The sequence below is a fragment of the Opisthorchis viverrini genome (assembly GCF_000715545.1).
Source record: "Opisthorchis viverrini unplaced genomic scaffold opera_v5_29, whole genome shotgun sequence".
NCBI classification, from domain to species: Eukaryota; Metazoa; Platyhelminthes; class Trematoda; order Opisthorchiida; family Opisthorchiidae; genus Opisthorchis; species Opisthorchis viverrini.
In genome coordinates this window covers 90383-116735 of record NW_008751685.1, presented here as the reverse complement: position 1 = coordinate 116735, position 26353 = coordinate 90383, and the positions used below count along the sequence as shown (strand labels likewise).

Sequence of the window (26353 nt, the reverse complement as noted above, 5' to 3'; positions counted from 1 at the left end):
GCCATGAGTGGCAATTTTCCCCTATATGTCCTCCGTCTGATGACGTTTTCTATGACGGCTTGAGTAGTCAGTACCCACCATGTTTTATTTGCACTTTGGCAACACCGCGACACAGCCACGTCAGCTCTCTGCCATCTGGCTAAACCAGAAGCAGTGTTCACGGCAAGACAATCAGTTGACCTGTGTCACTACTGATCATTCTACCTGCTCTCCGGTTCGCACTTTTCTCACGGCTACTTTGAAGAGATAGGTGCCCACACGGTCGCTTCTCTGGGATGCTTGCAAGACATCTCAGTATGAGACTACTGTAGTCTTTTTTGATTACTTTATCAACTGAATAAGTTTCAAACACCTTTTTTTCATGCATCTGTGTAGTGGGCGCAACATGTGGTACATTCGAAGTTGCTAGATTAGGGATGCCCTGTTGTTATATCTGCTGATTCGCTAATCTGAGGTATCCGCTGCTGACCCGTTCCAGTGCCTAGTTGCCGGAAAAGACTCACAGAAGGGAAAATAACAGCTATATTCCGAACAAGCGAGTGCGAGTGCGTGCGCGTGCGAATGTACAACGGTCTCAAGCTATTTATTGGAGGAACACTGTCTGAACGCGGTCCAATGCTGACGCACACGGTCTGGCTTTGTTACGAGGCTGTGACGTGCTGCATATTGCGGGGGCGTTGTCTGACCTGATCAGTGCTGACTCTCGCTGCCTGGGTTTGCTACATGGCTGTGAGGCGCTGCATATTGAGGGGGCGTTGTCTGTCAACAGGGAAGCAAAACTCTAATTTGCATCTCAGTTACACAAACTGGACACCCATGTTCTCCCGAACGAGTCTTCTTGAACTTTACTGGAGATTCATTGACTCCACTCATTCATCGGTCAAATCCAAGCAGATGTTACAAAGTGGCTCCACGAATTCCTCAACAGATCTCCCTTTTTCGATAGACGCGAAGCGAAATTCTACGAACGACACATACTACTCGCGTGCCTCCCCATCAGTAGTACCACCGTTACATCTGTATATAGTGTGAATGCCGCATAAGCCCTTTGCATTTTGAACCTTTTTACCGATGCGCCACTCCAAACAAGAGGAAATAAGGAAGTTTGGCGATCAACCTGTACTGTATTTTGTCAAAACAGCAAACGGATGTAGAGTGTCGAATGCTCGCATTTCAAAGTCCATTCAACCGCCACGTCTTCTAAAGGAGTAAGAATTAGACGAATTAGGGCCGAATTCTAACCTTATATCAGACAACCGATTAAGTGTGATGCAAATCTTTTTGGCTGACTGGATCACTTTGGTCAGACTGCGAAGCGAACTGGTTTCCCGTCACTTACCAGAATGGTGAATGAGCTACTTAGGCGGGGTTTCTCAACTCTCCTAATAATGTGCCGGCTTGTCGATGGAGGCCCTCATGATATCTGTTTTGTTGACTGTCGCGGTCCATTGTTTGATTGATTTAGGAGGATGTTCCCCTGATGTAGTCAATGTTTTCTGTTTTTTTCATCGCGTCTCAGGTGGAGCGGTAAACGACAGTCCCACCAGTACGTTGTATTTGTTTGGTTCCCAATGCACAAATGATTAAATATGTGAGGTGGATTTCGCGGTTCCGTCGCTATCTGGAACTATCGGCGTTAATACGTTTCAGCATCACCAATTTCCAGACATTAGTATTCGGTCCTAATCATTGGCGGTTCTTAGTGGATTTTAAACTCCCTCTTCTAAGAGAAAAAATCAATGGCTCTGTTAGCTTCTTCTTAATTTGGAAATGAGTGTATTTCGCAAGTTGTTCATCATTTAGTGTCCACTTGACGAGCTGTAAGAAGAGTGAAACCGGTCTTGAGCTATCGAGGAGTTTTCAGAAACCGTTTTGAGTGGTATGCGCCACCAGGTTTCGCCTATCTATTTTTTGTTGAATTTCCAGTTGACTCTGTTGATAACTATGGGAACGTAAAATTCCTTCTAGATCATGTGTTCAGGAATTCCCAGTAGTTTTAATGTAACAACGACGGTTTAGTTGAGGGAGGGAGAGAGGAAGCTAAACATATCGTTTTCCGAATTTGTGGGGAATGTAGCTGTATGCCGCCGTCGGAGGTGCTGTCACCTTCGTGTGCCTCATTTCTACTTACATGTTGACGATCCAAAATATCTCATCCCTTTTATTCAGCTACGAACGAGATGCAGAAACTAGACAAGGCGCATTCCGATGCGAACAAGCCGCAGTTGGCCGGTCGTCCAGTTGTCGTCTTCCAATCGGCCGGAGTCCGACAGCTTGGCTTGGATGCCCAAGATCAGACACGTTCCGTAACCACGAACAAGGAGGCCATCAATATAGACGATATTGGCGCGGACGACGCAGATGATGGGGATGAGGAGGCGGCTCAAGATGATGCTGACTTGGGTGAGTGGCTTCCATTTGTTGTTGCTGTGGAAATTTGCCACTATGTATTATCCCCATCATCATCGACCGCATGACATCAATGTTCAACACCGATGCCTCGCTGCCGTACAAAATGGTACCACGCGACGGCCGATGTGGCATGAATTTATTTGTATATGTGCAGTTCATGGTTGTACGTGGCCTGGGATACTGACAGGGCGCCCACACATAGACAGGAGGACAATTAGGGTCCTCAGCCAAAACCTTTGACCCGCAGCGGTTTTGGCGGGAAGTGCAAATACATTACTACGGGACAAGTCGCCACATGTCCCAACCCCCAACCTAGAGGACCAGAAGACTGTGTTTGCCAGACCTCTAATCATCGACCAACTTGGTATGAGAGACTCCGTGGGGACACCCTCCAGTATAGCTTAATGGGTTGCTGAGGTGCGCAAACCGTCACAGTACAGTAAGGTCCATTCTCTTCGTGACGGATTGTCCCCATACCTTGTTGCCTCTTTCTTATGCAGCAACGATTCTTATCCATCTGGTGTAAAGAAACAGGCTACCTGTTGTCCTGTCTCGTCGTTAAATAAATCCTTGCTACCTTAATTATTCGCTTTATTTAAACCCGAATACCCCAGAGTCGGATTCTAGAAGACCACACAAATGTCTCATTGAGTCAGATCGGGTTCTGCAGTTATCATGTCAACCCGCTTAAATTTACGTTATTAAACCCGATAAAGGGGAGAAATCATTGGTTAGCTTTGCATCCTTAGGACACGGTCTCTTTGATCAAGACACCCAGTAAAATTACAAGCAAGTGAGACTAATACACCCCACGACCACCAGATCAATCGAACTCACCAATGGTAAGTGAACTTCTGGTGAAAATCAAGTTCCACACCCAACTGAGCAGAATTAGGTCGTGTTTGTTGGTGTTCCCACACTGCGAATTTCCACTTAGTACACAACCAAGACCGGTTGATACATGGCTCTGACGAGATCAAACGTCTGGATCTGTGAGTGTGATGCTGAACACATCATTACTCACTTGGATGTAGGTACTTTCGGCACTTTCCGGAATTCCTATGGCTCTCGTTTGGACTGTCCTCCTACCCCGGCGTAGTTGTTCCGATTCATCCACGCCAAAGAGGGGAAGTACTTGAACCGAGCGGTGTGGTTGGCTGGTGTCCAGTGTGTGTTCATCAAGTATCTTCCAGCACGCTCGTCTCGCTTGTCTGATGTCTGGAATTCAAATCCCGGCACATTCAAGGATGTGCACTGTTGATGAGCCCTCATAAGAGCGAAATTCAAGTCCCCTGTTTGGTGCAGACTAATCGAATGATTTGTGCCGAGACAGGACTGTTCAAGTAAAGTAAAGTAAGTAAATTAATCGCGTAACCGCACTTATAAAGTTGTTCAATATGTGCCTGCACAACTCTTTGAGCATGTTTCATGTGGAGGAGTTTCCTGAACGGGGGCAGAACAATCATTCATTCGTAGTAAATGAGAAGCAAATGAGATTTCGCGTATCCGAATTACAGCAACTTGACATTGAATGGCCAGTTAGCACGGACTTTGTGTGTCCCATACGTAGTACGGCGTGTACATATTGTTGTCAATATTTGTGCGCATACTGACTGTGTTTACTGTCCTTCTGTGTAGCTTACGCTATACGCGATTCGTTGTATTCACTTTCACACGGTTGTTTTTTACCCATCAGAACTGAACCTGGAGAAACAACCTGTGCCGCTTGCAGTATTCGGTGGCCTCAAAGAGGATGATGAGGACACGTGACACTTATTTTTATGCTTTGTACATTACAGTTGATTTATAGTTTGTGGTTTTTGCATTTTTTCATGTGGGTTGGTCGACTGTCCTCCGGTTTGACCGCGAAAGGGCATAGGTTCTGAGGGCAGTCTTTCAGGTTGCGCCTTGTCACTGTTATGGTCCGAGGAGACCACAACTGAGGAATATGAAAACACAATGTAGCTAGAGTCGGCTAGTAACAAGAATGAGACGCTACAATCGTGTTTACGGAGTACGTCCTAACGTTTCCCGATAGGTCACGTCGGGTATTTGAGCTCAATTCTAACTTACGATATTCGGGTTCGCCAGAAAAACCATCAAGTCGAAGTCGTCGGTTATTTCTTGTGGCTCACATGCGGATATCGGAGTCCCACAGTGGCTATTGTTGACTGTGGATAAATGTGGACCTACTTCCATGCCTTTCGTCAGCTAAAAAACGTTCAGTTGTAGCAACTTTTCGGTGCCTAACTACTATGCTACCTGAAAGAAGCATGAGGGCTGGGATACTACCAGATTGCCCAAGCCTAGACACGGGAAGTCAAGATGCAGGGATTAAGTTTGAACCACGGACCTTCCGGTCTATAAATTCCCGCCCTAGCCACCGAGCCATATCGCCCCTCCTATCAGCTAACCAGACCCTTCGCCTTAGTACATGTTTGACAATTCGCGTGTGAACTGGTATTCTTCGCGATGTCTGATGGTGTGAAGCGACCAAACTATCCGAGCCTTTTTTCCGGAATAACCTGTTGAGCGATTAGGAATGACTTCGTCTGCTTGAAGAAATTTTGGACAGAATGGTTGTGACTTCCCTAGGCTCTCCATTTTAAGTTTTGCAGCAAGTGAGCACAGTAGGCAAAGAATAGCATTCGATATCTTATCCTGATCCTGCATCTCGGAAGATCGCTATCAATTGGAAATAAGTTCGTTCAGTTAGGCTTAGCTTGTCCGAACCCCAAAGTCTACGAATTGTTGAATTCGATTAACAGCAACTGAAATCATTTAGGCTTAAACATCTCGTCCCGTCGTAAAAGACGTTCGTTGGGGAGATGTTGACGAAAGTGGCAACGCCAATTCTAAGGGATAAAGATTTCGATTGAGCTGTCTTCTGAACGTCAGCACAGTGGACGCAATTCCAATTCCCAGGAGCTGATGTGACAGCAGTCAAGGTGGCTACGTTCTTGGAGGGTGCCTACGTGTTTTGGTTCCAGTAGTTATGAGAATCCTCGGGTTCAGAATGTATGATGGCCTGTGAGTGGTCCAGTAAACTCAAAGACTTGTGGGTTGTTCGCCGTAGAACATGTCCTGACGTACAAACATCATTTCAGCGCTGTTTTAATTCGACAGTATTTCGAAGCCGTTTGGCTTTGAAAATTGATTCCATATTTGTTGAATCATTCTTTTAGTATTTGATGGGAATCCAACTTAACAATCAATCTGAAAGAAAAGCAGGCCAATTCCTCTTCTGCATCGGTTCCTGACGTTGGGGTTTCAGCAGGTCTGGTCTGATTTCTTCAAACCAGAATTTTTTTGATTTCAGTTCCCTGAGTCATATACTGTTGAAAAGCATGTCAAAATGCTAGAGGGGAATGCGGTTGCAACAGCATTCAACAAAGCCCCCGCACTCTTCAGAGAACGCTTGCCCGGTAAATTCATTCCCTGAGTCATATACTGTTCAAAAGCATGTCAAAATGCTAGAGGGGAATGCGGTTGCAACAGCATTCAACAAAGCCCCCGCACTCTTCAGAGAACGCTTGCCCGGTAAATTCACAACGATCTTCTTGAGCTCTGTAGGTACCCCGTTACAATCGTGTTGCTCAAGTGCCTGCAAGAGACGCTCTTACACTGAGCGTTTGCGTCTGCGTTTTAGTAAAACCGGGGAATAAACAGCGGAAGACCCGAGAGTGATCCCATTCAGACGCTTGACTACTCACACTAGAGTGGGTATAATTTATTCCATCAGGCGCACCTTCCCGCTAATTTCTAGCTCCGTACTTTCTCGATGTGTCTCAACGAAAGCATTTCAGGTGCACGGCCATTGCCCAATAGTGGGTGGATATTACCGTCCGAACGCCTTAGAACAAGGTTCGAACTAAGGCTCTGAGGGAATATACACTCATCTGCTAATTTCGTGCAATTGGGTTCCAAGTAGAGCATAAGGTTGACGGAAACCCGGGGACTGCGCCTACCTGATGAGCCCCAAGAAGGGCGAAACCGGTCGTGGGCTGTCGATGGATTTTCAGCAACCTTATGAGTAGTACGTTACAAATATAAGGCTCTAAGGGCTTTGAAGTCTGATAGGGCCTTCCAAATAATGATGAATTTCGTGGTCCGCTTTGAGTGACAAAACTGCTGTTTTCGTCTACCATCATTGAACTTCAGTTAATCCGGTGACTTAAGGTTGCCCGTAATAAATTCAGGTGCCCGCTGGCCGGGAGTTCAGCAAAGAAGTGTCAGGTCTCCGTCTGAACTGGTCACAAAAGTTCGGTAAATCCTCATTGCCTATGCCTTCGAAGCCAGTTGCAGGCTAGCAGCAATTGCCAGAAGGAATGGAAGAATGGATCAGTCTACAATCGCCAGTCCTTCCTGGCACTACCGGAGCAGCCGCCCTCCTTCAGTCCATCATCCCTAAATTTTGACCGTACTCACCTGCATAATCTTTGTCGCTGCAGGAATGAGCCCCACAAAACCAATAATGCAACAAAGAATCGTGTGTGTGGTGATATATCGCTTATTCTAACCCATGCCAGTCTGCTGGCCAGTTTCGGTCGGACGGATATTTAAATTTAAGAATTTAAGAATTGCAATTCTCGTGTGATTGGACCGCATACCAGAGGGTCCCCTTTGAACATCCTTTCAGTTGCGATTGTGCTTACTTTTCATTTAGAGTCTACTAATTTGATGAGTCCATTTTTCTTATTTTACTCAGAACTCTTCAGTTTCATTTGACATCACTCAACCATCATGAGTACTTGCAAATCGCTCTCGGTTGTCAGATTCACTCAAACTTCATCGCTGCATCTCAGCGTTTCAAAATTCCGGTGTCATTCTAAATATCGGAGTATATAACTTCCAACTCTTTGGGTCTGGCCTACCCAAATGAAACCTATTTCTTGATTTAGGGGCATGGCGAACTACCATGTTCTTCTATGTTGCCACAACTTCCAAACGATTTATTGTCGTATCATCAACATTCCAACCCAAAAGGGATATTTAAATTTAAGAATTTAAGAATTGCAATTCTCGTGTGATTGGACCGCATACCAGAGGGTCCCCTTTGAACATCCTTTCAGTTGCGACTGTGCTTACTTTTCAGTTAGAGTCTACTAATTTGATGAGTCCACTTTTCTTATTTTACTCAGAACTCTTCAGTTTCATTTGGCATCACTCAACCATAATGAGTACTTGCAAATCGCTCACGGTTGTCAGATTCACTCAAACTTAATCGCTGCATCTCAGCGTTTCAAAATTCCGGTGTCATTCTAACTCTTTGGGTCTGGCCTACCCAAATGAAACCTATTTCTCGATTTATGGACATGGCGAACTACCATGTTCTTCTATGTTGCCACAACTTCCAAACGATTTATTGTCGTATCATCAACATTCCAACCCAAAAGTTAGCGTAATTCTCGCATGCTGCACAAAAACCTGCCTCGCCAGAATGCATAAACTCATCTGACGTCGTTAAACTCTGAAAACGATCGTCTGATGTGGAACTGGGGAACAAAACTCCATCTCGGCTACTCCGTTACGTGCGTTTCCCTGCTGATAGGAGCCACATAACTGATGCCATGTTATAAAAGATCTTTATAAGTGAGTACCGTCCCGATACAATAGCATTTCTGGTGAGTCACTGGGTTCCCCACCAAATACACTTACAGAAACACTTGACGAATTTCACGAGTGTTTTTCTACTCGCCGGATAGGCCACTTCATCGAAACTGGCCACCTGGTCACAGAGCACAGTCAAGTGGATTCCTAAGAATGACATGTTGCAGTTGAGGGCACATCTTATTCTAATTCCTGGGAGATTATCTGATCCGTTAAATTCCTTGCCACAGGGGCGTATTATATCCTGGTGTCTGGCCAGTCACCATTCTGAGCACTTTACCACTACAGTCGTTTTGATGGCGCAGCCAGCAAATTTACCTTGTCCTGTAGTCCCCTGTGTTCAACGCAAATCTGCTGTGTGAAACAGATTGCACAGTAGGCATTTGTGAAGAGTGTCAGCAAATTTTGTCCTGTAGTCCCCCTGTGTTCAACGCAAATCTGCTGTGTGAAACAGACTGCACAGTAAGCATTTGTGAAGAGTGTTGCTGGCCGTCTCCCACATATTAAATTCACTTTTCTGGGTTTTCCCATTTATAGCGGCTCCGATGACCGAGGTACAACATCTACTTCTAGTAGGCTTTAAGCAAATTCTCTAGAATCACCTGACAACAAAGTAGGGCATACGTGCAAATAATCGAAGGATTCCGCCATGATCTACGTCGCCAATTTTCTTGGATTATCGTCCTCGTTTAAGTGGAGAATCCATTGTTTTCTGTCAGTCTGGTATTAGCGGGCGGAAACCTTTAGACGGTTTAGCCACGCTAGTCGTACACAAACGAGCTACTTCAGTTCATCCGACTAATCCTGAATTTATTCTAACGGTTTGCACCTTCTTCTTAGCTTCTAGCTATTAAAAAACATCAACGAGGCATATAACTTAGGAATAACACTGTTCGTCGGGTTATTGATAAAGGTCTGCCCTTGTTGGCGAGACCGAGGGGCTCCCAATTGAGAAACTTAAGATCACCAAACAAGAGCTGCAGTGTGTGTTGCGCTAGAAGCCATCCGATTGTCCTTCAGCTCTTTGTCATCTCTTCCCGAAATTGTCACACATGAAACAACTAAGGGATTTTCTGAAACATGATGCTGTCGCAGTTGCTGACTAATAACTCATTCCAAAGCTGCATGATTCCTCTTCAGATACATCTATCCAAACGGACTTTCCATAAACTGGCTTAGTTCAATCGTACCACCCCATCCTTATATATGAAGCCGGTGTTCCCTAAACTATTTGGCCTGCATAAATTTCTTCTCATGTCCTTCCGTCGGAACAATACCGTCCTAACTACCAAACGACTCATCGAAAAGGAGCTACATGGTCTAGGATTTTCTCGCCTCCACGGACTGGTGAAATCATGGATGCCAACGAGGGGGTGGCAGATCACTCGTTGCACCGGAATTATGTCTAATCCTTTTTAGATGTATTTTATGTCCAACTGACATTGAGTACATTGGACATCGTGTCGGCGTGTCTGGAATCGTGCCTCGGAATGAAAAAATTAACGCCTTGTCAGAATACCCTGTTTTACAACCTATTGAAGGCCTCCGCCGTTTTACAGGATCACGGCCATCAGCGATATCTCACTCCAGACTGTACAAACTTTCTTCCTCCTTCAAATTATCTCCTCAAACGGACTCGGACTATTCCGGTTTTCTTTCGAGGCTCCAAATACGTTTGAGACTGTCAAACGAGATGTATTCCACATAGCTGTCATATACCGCGCAGTTCTTGACCCTTCATATTAGTTAATTATGAAGACAGATACCTATTGGCTCGCAGTCATTGGTGTCACAAGCAACTTACTCAAAAAATAGCTTAAGTCCCTTGTTTCGTACGGCTTGCGTTCCTCACAAAATCATTAAGCTACTTTCGGTCGATAACTCTCAAACGGTTTAAGATGTCTGCAAGTCACTCGGAGATGTGAAAGTTCCCTTATTGCCGCGAGAAAGACTCCTTCCCGCGCTGTCGATCTTTGGCCGCTTTTGTTCATTTGGAGAAGTCCATACTCCCACTAGCGCTTGTTTCTCCTATTCTAAGCTTACTATTTCACAACTCAGTTTTGGAGCTAACATGGCGGACGACGAAGCCATTCAGGGCTGCACCAACTGTTGCGTCACCCGCTTCTCAGATTCCGTCTCTTCCTCCTTAGCGCTACACATCAGCCGGGAGCACAGAACTATTTGCAGCGAGTACAAAAGCCTCTAATTTTCCATAACAGCATCATCTACATGCTCGCATGTTTCATCTGCTTCAATCAAAAGCAGGCCGCTGTAACCAGAGGCGTTCTGCTCAAACCTCTTGCGGTTTCAAGGATGTCCTTCTCTGTTGTCACGCCCACCATAATCGTATCCAGTGGCCCAAAGCTTATTCCTACCTGATTTCGAAATTTCAGCTCGTATTGATTGCAGCGAAAGTGAAAAGATCGCTTACCCCCTCCCCCAAGTTCGAGTGATTTTCCAGTGGTTCCATTCACTACCGAGGGCGTCAGTTATAGCTATCTCAACCTTTCCATCGTTCTACTGCCAGGGAAGAAATGGGATGTACTTTCACGTAGTTGATTTAAATTGTCCGAGATGTTCCTTGATTTTCGTGTCACAGGTGAATTCGGACCTAAAAAACAAGCTTGTTGACCAAAACAGCATATGCGCCGCATTATCGGTCCCTCTTCTGTCGGTATCTCCGAAAGCACTTTGCTTTCCAACATTAAATTTTTGGTGTTGACCTTTCCTTTACCACCAATCCCGGCAGTTTCCAAAGCGGAACACCAGAAGTAGATCGAAATTTACTCAGCCAGATTCTGTTTTTGGATGTGAAAATATTTACAGAATTATTCTAGTCCAACTGCGCAAACTTTCAGGTTCACCGGACCCCACCGCTGCGCATATGAATAGCACTTGCCGATAAAGCAAAACTCGAGACTCCACAATGTCCCTGGAATACTCCCCATGAATGACTGACGAAAGTGCCATATTAGTTAACGTCAAGAATTTTTCACAGAAATGTCGGCCAATGATTATGCTGAGTGTTTCTTCCGCTACAGTACAGCAAGAACTTGTGAATTATGCGTGGCCCCAGACTGTAGATTGGACGGATATAGGTCTGTTTTGAAGTAACCAGTAATGACTATTTCCAACAAGCTTTTGAAACACGTTAAGTTGCGCGCAAAACTAGAGAAGTCAAATCGTTCAAATAAATGCTCATTAACCGACGCAGTATCATGAGTATAATGGCAAAATAAAAAATTCGTGCAAAACTCAAATCGAGGGATCACACTGGCTTATATACACCAATTTAGAAAGCGCAAACTCCAAATTGGGGCCCGTAGAAATGAGCAGGTTCGAACAGTCGCGCTCAAAGTTCTGTCACAAACTTCACTCAAATTTCATTCAGCCAGTGGTTGATGGAGGCCGATTCATGCGCAACCTATGGTTAAGCAAATGATTCGAGTCACGTGACCCATACTACGATATACGACTACTCCATACGAGCCCTGGCTGCTTGCCAAAGCTTTGCGCCAATGGCCGCTCTTGGCCCGATGTTCAAGTGGGATAAGCTTCTGCAAAGGTACCTGCTGGTTTGCGATTAAACTCTGGGCGGCGTTCCCCGACTTCTTTCCGACATTTCTCGTCAGTACGTTTCTTCTAAGAGCACTACAGCCTTTGTAGACAGCCATGTACAGCATAAATACGGTTAACTGGGTTGAAAGGAACTTAATATTCCGAGCGAAGGATTTTGAATATGTATACATATCCTAGATTATAGTTACGTTTGAACTGAGATTTTCGAGAACACGAATGCCAAGTTCCTGCCAAGCTTTTATTGAATTAAGTGATGTGGGAAGACAGGAGCAGGTTGTGTGAAGAGAGGCAGATCGATGGAGGGAATCTAAAGGTACGTCAAATTATACATATTTCATGCGGGCATGCGGAGGTTTCCTGGAATAAATTTAAATGGTTTCACGCTATTTTCTTGCTTGCATTGACAGTCCATCTATGCTTATTTTATTTGCCTTAACCATCTTACTCGCTTTTCTTGGCTTGTGCACAGGTAGCCAATCAGAATGCTGGCTTGTGGATGAGCCGCATGCTACACAGGATTGCGAACTCCATTCAGTTTATTTGAGCTAGGCGCGCGTTGGCAAGGTCAAGATGCCGATAGCGTAAAGATTAAAAGAAGAATGTCGCTTAAGACGCGAAACGGAAACAAATAAACGGGAAATCATGCTTTGTAAAACAAAGTTAGAGGAAAAGAATCAATACCTAGCAACCTACTGGCGAATGTCCCGTCATTAATTTTGTTGATGTTACCTTCGAATGGCACTTGCTCCTAACCCGCCTGAATTTCTTAAGCTAAGTGAGCACTTGCTAATAACTCTATGTAACTAGCTGGCAAAAGAGGGGATTTATCGAACGTTTTCAGGCCATGGCGCATTGTGGTAACTCCAGATCGTCCTGTACAGACTCAAGCAAAATAGGGCATGTCCGTTGTCAGTGGGTTTTGTTCATTAGGTACGTTTAACCTTTATGGTGTTCGCCAGTTTTGGCCTGAATCTGGTATGTAAAACCGTTCTTCACATGCGGATCCGATTTCCCTTTCGGCTTTAATGGTCCCACTCATAGAATATTCACAAGTTCTTCGAGCACCCCTGCACCATGCTGCCTTAAATCGTAATCAACGTTGGAAATCACTGAGGTCCCACGGGCTGCAGTATTGCTCTTTTCACTTTTATGTACATGCAACTGCGGTCCCCACGACTTCGTTAAGTAATGCATGTTTTCCGGGTGCAGATTGTGACGAGGTAACCGAATCATCGTGACGGTTCAACAAGAGGGTCTTCTGACCATATAACAGTAGTCAGAAACTTGAGAACCATCAATATGCATCATAAAGTGCGCACATGCAGATTCTTCTGTGTGGTGGCATCAAAAAGCACAGAAAAACCAAAACCATGACGATGACATTCCTCCCGTATTCAATAAACTGGGCAGCGGGTGTCTGGTGCTCGAAAACCTCAAAGTGCTTCCTTCGGTGCTACACATCATGACCCGTGAATACATCTACACTTTTCTGTTTTATTCGTCCTTGGAGCATTTCTTCCAGAAGTTACCCCCATAGCTAAAAGAACCCGCGTAGCTGGTGGTGGTACAGAGGATGCGGAACCAGACTTCTCTGCACTTTCACATTTCCTATGAACTAACTGTGCATTTGTTGCCCATCTTTTTGTTTTGGTCGTGGTCCACCTTGGTGGCTTGATTACTGATACAAATAAGCTCATACAGTACCTGGAAGACAAACAAAAGTTTGTGCTCCTCCAGTAACTTATCAATATTTATGCAGAGGTCGAATATTGAAATAGACCATGTAAGTTTAATATTTCATGGGTTTCGAAGCGCATGCAATTAAGGTGCTTTAAAATGGAACTTATCTTCGGTAACCTGGAACACGCTAGAAAGAAATATTTTATATTACAAAAACGCGAGTTCCACCGTTTATCTCATGCAGATGAATACAAGTCAAATAATCCTACAGAGGATCATTATTTGCACCTTTTGCGCCACATTTCGAATGTGACGCCGCTGCACAGACTGTTGATGGCTTAGCATGGATTTATGCACAGCTTGAAAAATAAATAACTACGCAGGTAATTACAAAAACCGCAGTGCAGACAGATATTCTACGATGTTCCAATGGGTCACGCAACCTACCTACACTCAAAAAATTGCAATTCTCCACCGGCATTGCGCTGACCACCGTCGTCATATGGTTTCTCCCCGAGCCAAGAACCTTGGTTTAAAGCCATTATTGTTTTCATGAACCGCCACCTAAAGCAAAGAAGTCCACAGTCAACCTTACCCATACGCCACGCACTTAGTGTCCTGAGGGCAGACAGGTCACTTCATTTACAGCAGTAATGAGAATATTAATTCAAAGCATGCAAATGCTGAGAAATCCTGTCTCTATCCACTGTTGCTTCAAATTACTTTTACAACCCATTGTTTACCCACATGTGTGCATCTTCGAACCGTGTGTACTTCAGTGGTAAAGCACACGTCGTTGATCCCATTTCCGCTTTCCTTCATTAATCCACAACTTAACTTTCCATCTTCATCGTAGCTAATAGTATGCAGCTTTTAAAGCTAAATGAGTGCAGGTTGTTTCTTCTCGCCATTCTGATGTGTGAACTGCTATGTTTGCAGAGCTTGTGTGGAAATCCAAGTGCGTGAACTTGGCTCAACGCACCTTCAACCTCCGTGGGCTGCAGATTGTTAACCTTTGGCTGAATCACCAACTGCTGCCATGGGGTGTCTGTGTTATCTAACAAAAATGACACATTTTCTCCAGCCTGAGCTCTTTGAATGTGTACCTCCATTCATTGCGCCTGCTGTCGATCAGTCATCACTTTGGACAATAACGCACCGATAATTGAAAATTTCGCTCTTCACCTCAAAATGCTCCACATCACTGAAGTGATTGGATAATCTGAGTCACTGAATTACTCGGACCTCATGCCTATTGTTCCCTACAAGTTGCAAAAGAAACATTATTATTTAATCGAGTACCTTTCACTGTTTGTGACATCGTCCCCTTTTTGCGCAGTCACCACTACCTGCAAATCCCTCAGTCATGCCCCATTCTGACCGTAAACGCATGATCATGCCAGACGGCATGCCACTCACAAGTTGGGGATAGACATTATCATTATCATTGTCACCATCAATACATATGTAGGTCATCTCAGCTCAGCAGAAGTAGGTCGTTGTACGCTACACAGCGTGTGTTTCAAGCCTAATGAGTAGCACGAAAGATTTCCGTGGCTTTGTGCTGCCACTATTCGTTTCTAAGTGGTAATTTTCGATGAGTTTAGGTATGTTGATTGTATTGGCTCCTCCCTATCTCTGAACACCTTGTTATGCGAAAAGCATACCAAAGACAACTGCAATCCAAATTTGTTCCAGACAGTTAAATGAAAATGGACTCCACGATGGATCCAATGGTATGACAGCAGCGTTGGAAAAACCTAGTGTCTGCTTCATGCTTTCTGTATATGTACATACGTATTTCACGTATACTGTGAAGTATTTGCAACAGTACGCGTTTATCCGTATAACAACTTCGTTGTGCATCCCATGTTTGCGTTCAGCGCCCGGATGAAGCTAGTTAAAATGTGTCGAGGTCACGTTCAAATTTGTTTGCTGTGACAATACCGTTCCTGGTGTCCCTGTTTCAACATAGATGCCTAAAAATTAATTCTTTTACAGCTTATGGTATGCTTGTAGGAAGATGCGAGCGTTTTGATGAGCACACAGACCCGCAACATACACGGAAGCATATTAGGTCCTAGCTTTATCCAACCTGTCCATTTGGGGCAGTTTCGTATGGAAAGGACCATGTCTCCTGTCAGTTTTTCCGCTAAATCGTATTTAATCGAGTAAACAACCATCTGGACCACGAGGTCGGAAATCTTGCGGAGTACTTGTAGAATAGACCGAAGGTCTGCCAGCAGGACGCAAAATATTGGAAGTCACAAAAATTACAAGTCACGCCCACTGTCGACAATGAAATTTTGGCGCACGCATGATTGCACTGCTCACCATTTGATGTCTGTACCTTTTTAATGCCCGTGAAACCCTTTCACGCTTGAATTCACTGTTTTCTGCGTCCACCTTTTTTATTTGAAATTCGCACACGATCCGTTGTAAACTTTTGACCCCTAACCTGTCCCACCTATTGTGAGGAAATTTTCACATGCGCTTTTTGACGACTTGCGTTACCGTGTGCTGTGCGGACACGTTTTACGGTAATTTACATCGCGCTGCCGTTCTTGTTCGGCCTTCTTTGGACTTGCACAAATTTGTGTGACAGAACGACGAAAATTCTCAATATTTGGAGTTTGTGTCACTTTCATATACGCGTTTTGTAGCGTAGTACTTTATTTTGTAGATACATCTCGTGACTTCCTGATTTTCGGCTCGCGATTTCGCGCGCCACTAAATTGAGCTTCCCATGATACGTCGCGTTTGCTTTTCGGGTTCAGGGGATTAGCAGCTCTGTGTAGAAAACGACTGTCTATTTCTAAATTCCTAACGTTCTACATCACTGGAATTGCTTCTTTTTACCAGACGGACTTTGCCATGGAAATAGCCAAGTTTCCCGGGTTGGTGGCATCATTATTCGGCCTTCGTTGTACTACACACTAACAGTCATGCATGTCGCAATAAAGAATTTGTCGCTGCATCCCATATTTATCAAAATAATTACTTGGCGACACTTAAAAACGCACCAGTGTATAATTTAGATCGAATCACAGCAACATGGCAAACTGCCAAAAAATATTCATGTGACCCCAGAATTTTGTCCGGCATGCACGCACCCGAGCATGAGGAAGAATGAAACAATGGCATTTTACGGCGCTGGAAGCTCAGTTGCATCTCAGTTACCCTTCCATACGTAAATAGGCTGAGACAATGTTTCCACCCTGTGCATTATCACCAGATAGTGCAAGTTTGTCACCAAAACAAGCAGAAGTGATTATTAGCTTGCCTGAAAGGCACTGACACTACGGTAAAAATAGGTGGAGCGTCGCGCCCCACGACGTGTTTCACAAACAACCGATTTGAGGCCAGGCAAATATTTTCATATCGGTTTGTTGGACACGCTGAATGGAGATTACGTCATTCCTGCGTGTCGATCGGGCAGATTAGCTGGCATATTCCAAAGTCGGTCCCACGTCGGCTCCATAGGTAACTGGAAATCCATGCAGTTATAATGGGGAAGGTGCGCCAACTCTTTCAAGGAAGAGTGTGGGCCTTTTCCACCGATCTTTCATGTTTGCCTGTACGGTTGCCGCTGATTTGCAGCGCCTACAACCATTTGGAGGGCATTAACGCCCTAGCTTCAAATTTCAAGTAGTCCAAAAAGCATATGCGGAATTGAACGCAGAACTTGATGAGGTATGATGTACATCAGAGCGAGGAATGGTCCAAAACTGAGCCTCAATGAACTCCAATGGAGACCGGTGCCGAAAAAGGGTGGGTAGAGCCAGTTTTTACTCAAAATATTTTAAAAGGAACGCCCTAACTTACTGTCGTATGGTCGTTCGAATCCCATAAATTTTGTGCTCGTGCAGCAACAGGTCGCGCGGGTGTTGTTCGATTCGAGAATTCGGAAAGCGTAACACCATATGATTCATTCATCCTTCGATTGTGTAAAGCTGTCCATAAATATGGGCATGCTCGTCACGCTGAGAACGATGGGAGGTGAATCGTCGCTGCTGTGAGGATATTAGAACGATCTTTACCACCTTAGACAGTATGTTAGTGAGGCTCGTAAATCTGTAATTGCGTAAATATAAGCGGTCAGCGGTTTTGTAGGTTAATGTAATATTAATTTCAATGCAGACGGAGGGAAGGTGGACTTCGTTTGGCAGCTGATGGAGCGCCAGGTAGGAATGTTGTGCTAATATGCGCCTTCAATTTACTAGAATGGACATCCTCTGGCCCCGGTGCACTAAACTTGTTTGCTTTGTACATCGTCTCTTAAAAAGACAAAATAACTTAGAGGCCATTTGTGTTTCGTAATGCGAATAATATACGTGAGAAAATTACTGATGCAGGATACAGGCCTGCAAAGTATTCTCTATAGGCTTCAGGTGAAACTTGTGCCGCACTCGTGGGTCCTCTGTTTTTTCCCCACAAGGGGTGGAGTCTGACATTTTTTCGGTACGCTTCACTTATGTAAATAATATTTTATTTCTGTTCGCGCAATGCTTGACATTGCGACCCGGTTTTATATCTTCCATTAGCGGATTATTGATGCACAGCGGTTCCGTACGAAATGCCACCCAATCGTTTAGGGTTCTTGCAATATCCTTTTGAAAGAATAGTTGGTATATCGTCCTCAGATTAACCAAATAATTTTTATAGCTTCTGGTTTGCTTGAATGCATCAGCTTCGTGAGTAATTTCATTAATGGTCCTGCATTTTTCCTGCACTGAAGCTGTTCAAAGTTTAAGTCGGTAAAGTACGTTACGCCCTTTTGAGAGGTCTGAACGACAGGAGTTTCAATCCACGTTTGATTTTCCGTCTCATTGGCCCAGTGGCAGATGAAACTAAACATTACCACTCGGTGATCACCATGTTCCAGTGAGGCTTCTGATGACGCTTGATCAGCGAAATGTCTCTCGTTGGTGATGACCAAATGCAGCGTAGATTGTATTTGGCCTGCACGGTATCCAATGGGCGGCGATATGTTGAGACTCAGTGGTGTGTTGAACGAATTCTGTCAGCGCCAATTTGATTCTCCTCGCATTGGCCCAGTGGCAGATAAAACTAAACATTACCACTCGGTGATCACCATGTTCCAGTGAGGCTTCTGATGACGCTTGATCAGCGAAATGTCTCTCGTTGGTGATGACCAAATGCAGCGTAGATTGTATTTGGCCTGCACGGTATCCAATGGGCGGCGATATGTTGAGACTCAGTGGTGTGTTGAACGAATTCTGTCAGCGCCAATGCAAAATATGCACTTGGTGCACTGATTTTCCATCCAGGAAGACATTTGACGGTAAAACCACCCACCAGGAAGGGATGTGTGAAGTGGGACCTGGAGGAGATTTGCTTAGGAGTATAAATAGGAAACTGGTTATCTCCCGTTTAGCTCAAGGGATACGCTCAGGACAGAATGGGTCCCATGCAGCGGGAGTTTACAGTGCACTACATCACAAGAAGACGAAGGAATGACGTCAGATAGGACAATTAAATGGGTAGGGCCGCATGTAATAATAATATTACCAGTGAGGATCTAAAAATGAAGTGGCTGTGAACCAAGATCTTCACGTTAGAAATGCCCAGTTTTAGAAAAGAAAATCTATCTTCTCTCTCGAGATTCCTCTCTAGACTGTTCAAAGCTAGCTGACTGCTGAAGTCGTGAAGCCGTGGAGTTTGTTGAAGAGACATGAAAAGACGTCTTTCCGAGTCCTTCAAGATGATATCTTAAGAGTTATATCTATGTTTAGAGGGTTTTTTTCAAAAGGTTCTCCGAGCAGATCCGTTTTATCGGCTTTCAATCATTCTGTCGGCTGGTGGGGCACAGCGCCTTGATATAACGGCATCCAAGGAGAATCTTGTGTTATCTTCAGACAGTTTCAAGTCTTCGGCCAGCCAGCCGCAAGTTCAGGGAATTCTTCAGCTCTAGAACGAAATTATGTTGACTCCACAAACTCGATTCTTACGGGATTCAAGGGAAAATCCCTCGCCAAATCAAGGCGTTCCTATAAGACGGATCATTCCGAGTGAAAATAGGCTTGACCTACTCTTCTCCAGCGCCGATCTCCATTGGAGTTCCTCAAGACTCCATCCCGGGACAAGTGCAATTTCGGATCTACGTCAACGACCTCCCAGATGTTCTTGCAAATCCATGTCTACTTTTTGCGGACGACTTGAAATCCTGGAGTTCCAATACCATTGCCCCCAAAACGGATGTAGACGCTTCCAAGCAGTTGTCGCTGGACTGGCACCTTCCTCTGAATGAAGATAAGTGCGTCCATATGTCGTTTGGAGGAGACTCAACGGATGGCTCTGTTATAGATGGTGAGAAAGGACCAGAAGACATCATGAAGATAGATGCCAAAAAGAATTTGGGCATCTGGGTCTCCTCAAACTTTTCCTTCTCACTGCCGCATGAGAAATCGGCCCAAAATGCATTCGCCATTTTACGGATGATCCGATGCACTTTCTCACGTATTACTCGCATGGACTTCCAAATACTCTATGGGGCCTACGTCAGACCGCTCCTGGAGTACGCCAACCACGTTGTTTACTCAGGACGCACGAAAGACCTCACCCTCATTGAGCGTGTCCGGCGGGCCGCTACAAGAATGGTTGCCGGCCTCAAATCCGTGGACTACGAAACGCGTCTCGCGATTCTTGATCTCTTTTCCCTGGAGTACCGTCGCCTCCGATGGGACCTAATTCTTACTTACGCCATCTTTGAACAAAGCTTGGCAAACAGGTTTTTTACCGTTGACCCAGCAAACACCCGGCGAGGACATAGTAAGAAAATTTTCAAGCTCAGGGCACACACATTCATTAGACAAAACTTTTTTTCATTTCGGGTAGTAGCTGCGTGGAATGACCTTCCTCCGACGGTTGTACACGCTCCTTCTCGAACCCAATTTAAAGCACTATTAGACATTTATTTATGCGAATCCTCGCGCTGGCGAGCATACTGCCCCGCGCTGAGAACATAAAGAGCAGTGCTACACCCTTTTTTCACTTGTGCCTTTCAGGTGAACGACAGCCACTGACCGACAAGAACAAAAGCGACCCGGGAATCCTGGATAATAGCCTCGACCCTGTGTATCAATCCGTGAATCGGTGTATAGGAACTACCGACCAATAACATCGCTCAGTAAATCTCCAGTTCGACTCCTAATTATTCTGCATAATCCATGGTGATCGTCCGCCACCTCTGCTAAACTGAATATCTCCAACGCTGCCGTCAGCCACTATGAAGTGATGCGCCCCAAGGGATATGTGAAAAAGCGGTCAAATACTGAACAGTTTCACTGAATGTGTTTAATCCAACTAAAACCTCGCTTCGCTGACCCTCGGAGCGCGCGCGCGCGAACTGGTGGTGCTTTCATCGTCCTCAATATGCCGCGAATAAACATAAAGGGTGGAGTTTGGCGGAACACAGAGGTATATTCTGTTGGTTTCATGGTTTACTCTCTAGGATGAAATCCTCAAAGCAGCTGTTATGAAATATGGGAAAAACCAGTGGGCCCGAATCGCTTCACTTCTTCATCGGAAAGCTGCAAAGCAGTGCAAGGCGAGATGGTATGAATGGCTTGATCCTAGTGTCAAAAAAACTGAATGGAGTCGCGAGGAGGACGAAAAGTTGCTTCATCTCGCAAAATTAATGCCTACCCAGTGGCGTACGATTGCACCGATTGTCGGAAGAACAGCTAACCAGTGCTTAGAGCGTTACGAATATCTCCTGTAAGTATAGACAAGTCTTAATGTGATTCGCTTGCAGAGATAAAGCCCAGAATAGAGAAGGATTATCTGCAGAAGAAGATCCCAAGCGGCTGCGTCCTGGTGAAATTGATCCAAATCCAGAAACAAAGCCAGCCAGGCCTGATCCTATCGATATGGACGAAGACGAGTTGGAAATGTTATCGGAAGCTCGGGCCAGGCTTGCTAACACACAGGTGAGGTCAAGTGGTGCGCATTTCCTATTTATGCTGCCTTCTGGGATCCTCGGGATGTATTTTTGGTTGGGTGGGGCTATTGTGGACATGCTGCATCTCGAAATTGTTCAATTTTGATATCCTTTTCGGTGCTTAGCTGCCATGCCACCAGATGGAAGCGAAAAGGCTAAGATACCGGTGAGTCGCCGTAACCGTTTGACAGCGGTGGGCAGTAAGTTCGCGCTTTAACCACCGAACTTTATCGAGCTTAGCTACATTGTCCTATGGTCATCCATTTTTGGACAATTCCCGCTCAAATTTTTACACTGCTTGTGTTCAGCGGCGTCAGTTCCAACCGCAGCGACAGGCCCTCTAGGCTGGCACCTCTTTGAAACACCCGAACATCGCCGACAACCTACAGAGTTTTATGAAAACAGCAAGCCCCCCAGCAGTGTATCCCTTCGTTACACGAACTGAAGTGATTTATTGAAGCCTTGACTTGCCATGCCGCTCCCTGTACTTCCCCAGATTAACCTTATCAAACAGTGAAAACTAAATATCGGGGCGCGTGTGACGAAGCGCGTTGTACTCACCAACTTAATCCAAATTATGTGGGCTGCTTCTCAGGATTGATCGGACTCTCATCTCGCGGAATTACTGGTTTGATTAGGAAGACCGGGGAAGTTGCAGTTGCGAACAGCGCAGACTAATATACTTTGGATCAGACATGACGGCAGCGTATAAACCAGCTGCAAAAAGCATTAGGCCAATAATGTGATTCGTGGGGACTGCAACAGAAAACAACTGACCTCTGGATCACCGCACGGCTAAATTAACAAACAGTAAGCCAACACTAGTGGCCAACTTGGATCCAAAGGCGAACACAAACATCCGAAGAGCAATGTGCACAATCGCGTTTTAGGGCACGACATAACACCGGTTGTGTGTAGACATTGGAATGGGGGTGGAGCAATATCATGAGAAGGTAATACAAGTCCATAGTCTTACTCGTCCGCTCTGCTACTCAGTGTGAGGCGATTTCCGCTACACCCATTTTCATCACATGGTATCGGATCCATATTCAAAACAATCGTCTATTTGACCACAAGGTAGGTGACGGAGTTTGATCAAGGGGGCGAGATGGCCGAAGTGGTTAGTGCGCGAGTTTACTAACCTGAAGGTCCGTGGTTCGAATCCGACCTCCGCCACTCGACTTCCCCTTTCTGGGCTTGGGCAACCTGGCAGTATCCCAGCTCTCGTGCTCCCTTCGGGTGGCATGGCAGCTAGGCACCGGAAGGGTGCTACAGCTGAACGCTTTCTTTTCTTTTCTTTCTTCTTGATCAAGTTTTCACTGGCAGTAGCTTTAGGGTACTAAAAACTGCTACTCCATCTTACTATCTTCGATGCCTCAGTCTTTGCCTCAGAACAACAACCGCTTCGTGCGCGCATGGGGTCTTATTCATTTAGGATAGCTCTTGGCTCGGTGACTTTGTCTCCCACAAGCCAAGGTCTGATGATAATCTAATCGGTAATTACGTGTGTGTTCCGCCCAACCCGTAATATACTTTGGATCAGACATGACGGCAGCGTATAAACCAGCTGCAAAAAGCATTAAGCCAATATGATTCGTGGGGACTGCAACAGAAACCAACTGACCTCTGGATCACCGCACAGCTAAGTTAACAAACAGTAAGCCAACACTAGCGGCCAACTTGGATCCAAAGACGAACACAAACATCCGAAAAGCAATGTGCACAATCGCGTTTTAGGGCACGACATAACACCGGTTGTGTGTAGACATTGGAATGGGGGTGGAGCAATATCATGAGAAGGTAATACAAGTCCATAGTCTTACTCGTCCGCTCTGCTACTCAGTGTGAGGCGATTTCCGCTACACCCATTTTCATCACATGGTATCGGATCCATATTCAAAACAATCGTCTATTTGACCACAAGGTAGGTGACGGAGTTTGATCAAGGGGGCGAGATGGCCGAAGTGGTTAGTGCGCGAGTTTACTAACCTGAAGGTCCGTGGTTCGAATCCGACCTCCGCCACTCGACTTCCCCTTTCTGGGCTTGGGCAACCTGGCAGTATCCCAGCTCTCGTGCTCCCTTCGGGTGGCATGGCAGCTAGGCACCGGAAGGGTGCTACAGCTGAACGCTTTCTTTTCTTTTCTTTCTTCTTGATCAAGTTTTCACTGGCAGTAGCTTTAGGGTACTAAAAACTGCTACTCCATCTTACTATCTTCGATGCCTCAGTCTTTGCCTCAGAACAACAACCGCTTCGTGCGCGCATGGGGTCTTATTCATTTAGGATAGCTCTTGGCTCGGTGACTTTGTCTCCCACAAGCCAAAATCTGATGATAATCTAATCGGCAATTACGTGTGTGTTTCACCCAACCCGCCACTCATTCACATTAAATCATCACGAAATCTTTTATGGATGTCATTAGAAGACTGGACGTTACCGCGGCGTAGCGATGTATGCGCCTGTACAGGGTTGTGTCCGTGTGACACTCCCAGGATCTCATTCCATGCTGGGCAATGGGTAGAGGTGTGACTACCAAAGCCTTCTGGTCTTCCAAGTTGGGGGTCGAAACACGTGGCTTGTTGCTGGAAAATGTGCGTCGCTCTGACGGCCTTATACCAACCACCGCTGTCTTGCGGCTAGGCTTTTGAGATATCTGCTTCGGTTGGGGAATCTACTGGTCTTCCCGTCTAGGTCTGGGTGCCCCGACAGTATTCCAGCCCACGTACAACCTTGAACTACGCACTTAAAAATAGTCTCATGCCACATCGGCCGTCCATGGTGCCATCAAATTGGCCGACTTGCCGGATAAGAGGAACCACTCTACTGCTGACCCCTTCTCCACTCATTCTTCCTCAACTTCGTTGCCAATGATGTCTTCGTGGGTTCATTCCTTGAAACTGACAGATCCGTTCGCTGAGCAATGTAGCCAGCTAAAGCATCTGCTGTTGAGTTATTCGCCGCGGCCAGACACTTCCAAGCGTTAAAACGCCGACGCCCAGTTCATCCGGAAGTGTTTAACGTTCTCATTCTGAAACAAGCCGAAGAACACGGTGTTCTAGTATGCACGTTGTGCTAGCTGTTTACTACTTTGTGCCGTGCACCTGAAGCAAGGATTCAAAATCCAAGTAAGTTTATCCAGCTGACCTCTGTCGGTTTCCACTTGGACGTGGTTTTGCACCTTTGGTGATCGAAAAGCTGTTGCGGCTGGTTCTTTGGTTGACATTGATCTAAACCACCAAGCTGGAGGGTCTCTGATTAATTGCTTGTCCGGTGATGGTCGTTTCTATTCGGTTTATTTGGTAGCGTCTTTGGAAGTATCTTATAGACGCCGCTGACAACCGGTCTTTTTATTGTATTTGTTTACGCTTCAGCATACCGTGACTCTACACAGTTCACGACCCTCTGAGCGCATTTCGCTACGGTAGGCTGTGAGCTCAGATATTGTGGTTACTGGGGGTATGAATGCGCTTGTAGGTGGGCTTAGCGCTGATAAGCCTCAGTTGGGTAGTCGGGACGCACCGGGAACGACAAGTGCCTACTACAGTTATGTGCTGACCACAAACGGTTTCTGTGCAGTACTAATTTCCGAAACAACCAGAGCCGCTTGATTGCAAGGTGCCCGCCCTCATGTGAACCAACTCGTAACGCAAATGGACCGCATCACCATTAGCTATAAGCTAAAACACAATACCGATCGGCAAACTGTCAGGCATATGGTGAAAAAGCTGAGCAGATGGATGAGACGAGAATCTCGAGAAATGTATACAAACTTTTCCAGCTGTTAGCTTCAACAGGTCCAAAGAGAGTTCCAGTGAACAAAGCAGTAACTGATGAGAACAGATCGCCTATCTCCTGAATGATTGGTTTGGACAATTCTAACAGCATTTCAGTTGGCCTCCTGCAGTTCCTCGGCCGGATTGCAGTCCCGCAATACAACCGTGAGAAGTAAATTTGGAATCATCAGTGCTCATGCGTCACCGAGCTGCTTGTCCTGACAGACTTCCACCCTCTTTTCTCAAAGATGAAGATGAAATCATCAATTTATGCCTTTTTAACCCTTTTGCCTCTATCTTTTTGAAAGAGACCATCCCGACTAACTGGGACGAGTCGATAGTGATACCCATTTTCAAAAAGGGTGAATTCAAAATTAAATATGGCAGTCAATGAGGGGCGGGATGGCTCAGGGGTTGGAGCGCGAATCTACTGACCGGATGGTCTGTAGTCCGAAACTGGCCCTGTCTCTCGACTTCTCTCTAGGTTTGGGCATCCTGGTAGTATCACAGGCCTCGTACTTCCTTCGGGTAGCATGTTACCGAAAGGGTGTTACCGTTGAACAATTTTTTATGCAGTAGGGTTATCCCCGAGCGTTTGTCTGCTCGGATGGAGACTTCGAATGGTAATGGCGACTAAAGGATGTCTTTGATGTTCATGCTGTTAGCCTCTATCCAGACTGACTCTGTTTAAGGTGTAGGTGTCTTGAATGTCGTGGTAGTCCATCCTTAGGTCCTTTTACTCTATTTTCTGATTTTTTTCGCTGGAAGGCTTCATTCAGATGAATTGGCATGAGTGTATAGCAAGGAATCACCGGTGTCGCTGTCAGTGACGATGGAGTCTTTACCCTCCACCTTTCTTTCCGGTTTCCACGAAGGTTCTTCCCTCGTGGTTGTATTTTCGTTAAGCACCGTATTGCTGTCTTTGATGTCAGTGATGACCGCACTTATCAAATCTGGCCGCCTGGTAGGTGGCACTGGCACCCGGCTATTACTACATGTCTTCAATGTTTTCCCATGATGACTTGTTTTGGCGGGTAGAACCTTCGGAAACTCCACTAGCTATGCTGGAAACTTGTTACAAGATTCCCACTCCTCGACACATGTTTTCGCGCTATCTTCCGGCTTTTTGGTTTGTGCATATGATAGAGGTCCAGTTCAACCTTTAAAGTTCGCCAGATTGTACTTCGAATCACAGATAGTGTGTTGCGTGTTGGGGTGAAGGTTAATTTTCCGTGCTTAGATTGCTTCACTTGCAAGACACAATCACTACTCAATCCTGGTGCGGCGACGCGAGAACATAGTAAACGAACGATCTAACTGGATTTCAGGCGAGTCTT

The 26353-nt window shown here is 45.5% G+C and overlaps 3 protein-coding genes across 3 annotated transcripts in view; 2 read left to right on the top strand and 1 right to left on the bottom strand.

Annotated features, from left to right (window-relative positions):
* T265_12991 (hypothetical protein) overlaps positions 1-4164 on the top strand; it is a gene marked incomplete at both ends in the record, with an annotated part of 33941 nt that extends 29777 nt beyond the window's left edge. Inside the window, 2 exons of the mRNA XM_009166665.1 lie at positions 2170-2403; positions 4109-4164. Coding sequence (XP_009164929.1) covers positions 2170-2403; positions 4109-4164 — 290 coding nt within the window. The remainder of the gene's footprint in view (positions 1-2169; positions 2404-4108) is intronic.
* On the bottom strand, positions 3472-13823 carry T265_02373 (hypothetical protein; the record flags this gene model as incomplete). Its single annotated transcript, XM_009166606.1, has 3 exons — positions 3472-3747; positions 13131-13305; positions 13729-13823. 3 exons carry the CDS (start codon positions 13821-13823, stop codon positions 3472-3474), a joined length of 546 nt encoding a protein of 181 aa, XP_009164870.1.
* A 6398-nt stretch (positions 13824-20221) lies between these two features.
* Positions 20222-26353, top strand: part of T265_12990 (hypothetical protein) — a gene marked incomplete at both ends in the record, with an annotated part of 28489 nt that continues 22357 nt past the window's right edge. The window contains 3 exons of the mRNA XM_009166664.1: positions 20222-20389; positions 20756-21021; positions 21059-21233. Coding sequence (XP_009164928.1) covers positions 20222-20389; positions 20756-21021; positions 21059-21233 — 609 coding nt within the window. The remainder of the gene's footprint in view (positions 20390-20755; positions 21022-21058; positions 21234-26353) is intronic.